Genomic DNA, 2,050 nt, shown 5'->3' with positions numbered 1-2,050 from the left:
GGGAAATAGGGGGATTTGGGGGTGCTTTTAGGGAATACGAGCAGGGTTTGGGGTCCTTTTGGGGATGTATAGGAGGTTTTGGGGTGTATTTGGGGGAGATAGAGGGATTTTGGGGTGCTTTCCAGGGATACGAGGTGGTTTTGGGGTATGCTTAGGGGTATACAGGGGGATTTGGGGTGCATTTGCAGGATGAGGAAAGTTTTGGGGTGCTCTTGGGGGAGATAGAGGGATTTTGGGGTGCATTAATTGGATATAAGCTGGTTTTGGGGTGCCCTTGGGGGTCTGTAGGGGGTTTTGGGGTGCCTGGGGCTATTAGTGACTTCTGGGGAGCGTTTTGGGGTGCACAGCTGGTTTTTAGGGGGTGTGGGGGAAGATGGGGCTGTTGGGGGGGGGCAGAAGCAGGTTTTGGGGTGCTCTGGAGCTGTTTCGGGGTCTGTGGGGCAGCTGTGGGGCAACCGGGGCAGGTGTAGAGGATGACGGGGCAGGTGTGGGGCCGATCGGGCTGTATGGAAGTGGTACGGGGGTTGGTGCGGAGCGGCCGTGGGGCAGCTGCGGGGCAGCTATGGGGCAGCCGTGGGTCGCGTAGTCCTTGACGCTCAGGTACAACAAGCGCCAGCTGAGCCGCGTCTACCCCAAGGGCACCCGCGTCGACTCCTCCAACTTCCAGCCCCAACTCTTCTGGAACGCTGGCTGCCACATGGCCGCCCTCAACTTCCAGACCCTCGGTCAGACCCACGGCGCGACCCACGGCGCGGCCCCGACCCATAGCGCGGTGCCCACCCCCCTCCTTCCCCATAGCGCAGCCCTGAGCGCGACCCACTGCCCACCCCCCAGCTCGTAGCACAGATCCAGAGCGTGGTCCAGCCCCATAGCGCGACCCATAGCATGGTCCGTAGTACAACCCACGGTGCGGCAGACCCACGGCGTGACCCACCACATGGCCCCGACCCGTAGCACAGCCCCATAGCCCCGTGGCACACCGTGCCTCTGACCCCCACAGCTGCACCCAGCACCCCACGGCTGTGACGCTGCCCCACGGCGCTGACCCCTGCCCCACACCTCTGCCCCACGGCGCGCCCCAGACGTACCGATACGGCCGAACCTGGGGCTGTTCCCAGTCCCAACGCCCCCCCCCGAGCCCCATCACAGCTCTGCCCCACGGCGCTGACCCCTGCCCCACACCTCTGCCCCACGGCGCGCCCCAGACATACCGATGCAGCTGAACCTGGGGCTGTTCGAGTACAACGCTCGCTGCGGGCTCCTGCTCAAACCCGAGTTCATGCGACGCCGGGACAAAACCTTTGACCCCTTCGCTGAGGATCTGGTGGATGGGATCGTCGCCAACACCCTGCGGGTGCAGGTGGGGGGGACACCCCAAAACTGACCCGGGGTGGGTGGGGGGGTTGCCACGGCCCCCCCAAATGGCTCTGGGGCGGGGGAGGAACTGCCCAGAGCCGCCCAAATGGCTCCAAAGGGGTTGGGAGGCCCTGCAGCCCCCCCCAAAATGCCTTTTGGGGGGGATATACCCACAGCCCCCCAAAACTGAGCTGGGGGGGGTCCCTAGAGCCCCCCCAAAATTGATCCGGAGGAGGAGTCCCTAGATCCCCTCCCAAATGTCCCTAGAGGTGGGGAGGGGTCCCATCACCCCTAATTACCCCAGGGCATGGGCAGGTTTTGGGGTGCCAGGCTGATTTTGGGGTGCCCCCCCAAGTGATCTCAGGGCAGTTCCTGCTGGAGCACCGCAGGGGGGCCTGGGGGTGCTGGGGGTGGGTTTTGGGGGTGTCAGGGCAATTTGGGGGTGTCAGGGCAGGTTTTGGGGTGCCAGGCTGATTTTGGGGTGTCCCTCCCCAGGTGATCTCAGGGCAGTTCCTGTCGGAGCGCCGCGGGGGGGTCTACGTGGAGGTGGACGTCTTCGGGCTGCCAGTGGACACGCGGCGGCGGTTCCGCACCCGGCCCTGCCAGGGGAACCCCTTCAACCCTGTGTGGGATGAGGAGCCCTTCCTCTTCCACAAGGTGCCAAACTGGGGGGCACTGGGAGGGGACTGGGAGG

General features: G+C 64.7%; 1 protein-coding gene across 1 annotated transcript in view; it reads left to right on the top strand.

The window, feature by feature from the left end:
- Window positions 1-2,050, top strand: part of LOC104835260 (1-phosphatidylinositol 4,5-bisphosphate phosphodiesterase beta-3-like) — a 28,004-nt gene that overhangs the window by 13,165 nt on the left and 12,789 nt on the right. The window contains exons 11-14 of the mRNA XM_010573147.1: window positions 465-504; window positions 601-725; window positions 1,206-1,360; window positions 1,852-2,013. Of these exons, the coding sequence (XP_010571449.1) occupies window positions 465-504; window positions 601-725; window positions 1,206-1,360; window positions 1,852-2,013 (482 nt within the window). The remainder of the gene's footprint in view (window positions 1-464; window positions 505-600; window positions 726-1,205; window positions 1,361-1,851; window positions 2,014-2,050) is intronic.

Source organism: Haliaeetus leucocephalus, unplaced genomic scaffold (assembly GCF_000737465.1).
Source record: "Haliaeetus leucocephalus isolate CR32 unplaced genomic scaffold, Haliaeetus_leucocephalus-4.0 Scaffold371, whole genome shotgun sequence".
NCBI lineage: Eukaryota > Metazoa > Chordata > Aves > Accipitriformes > Accipitridae > Haliaeetus > Haliaeetus leucocephalus.
Note: the sequence above shows the minus strand (reverse complement) of the source record. Positions and strands in the feature narration are given on the sequence as shown.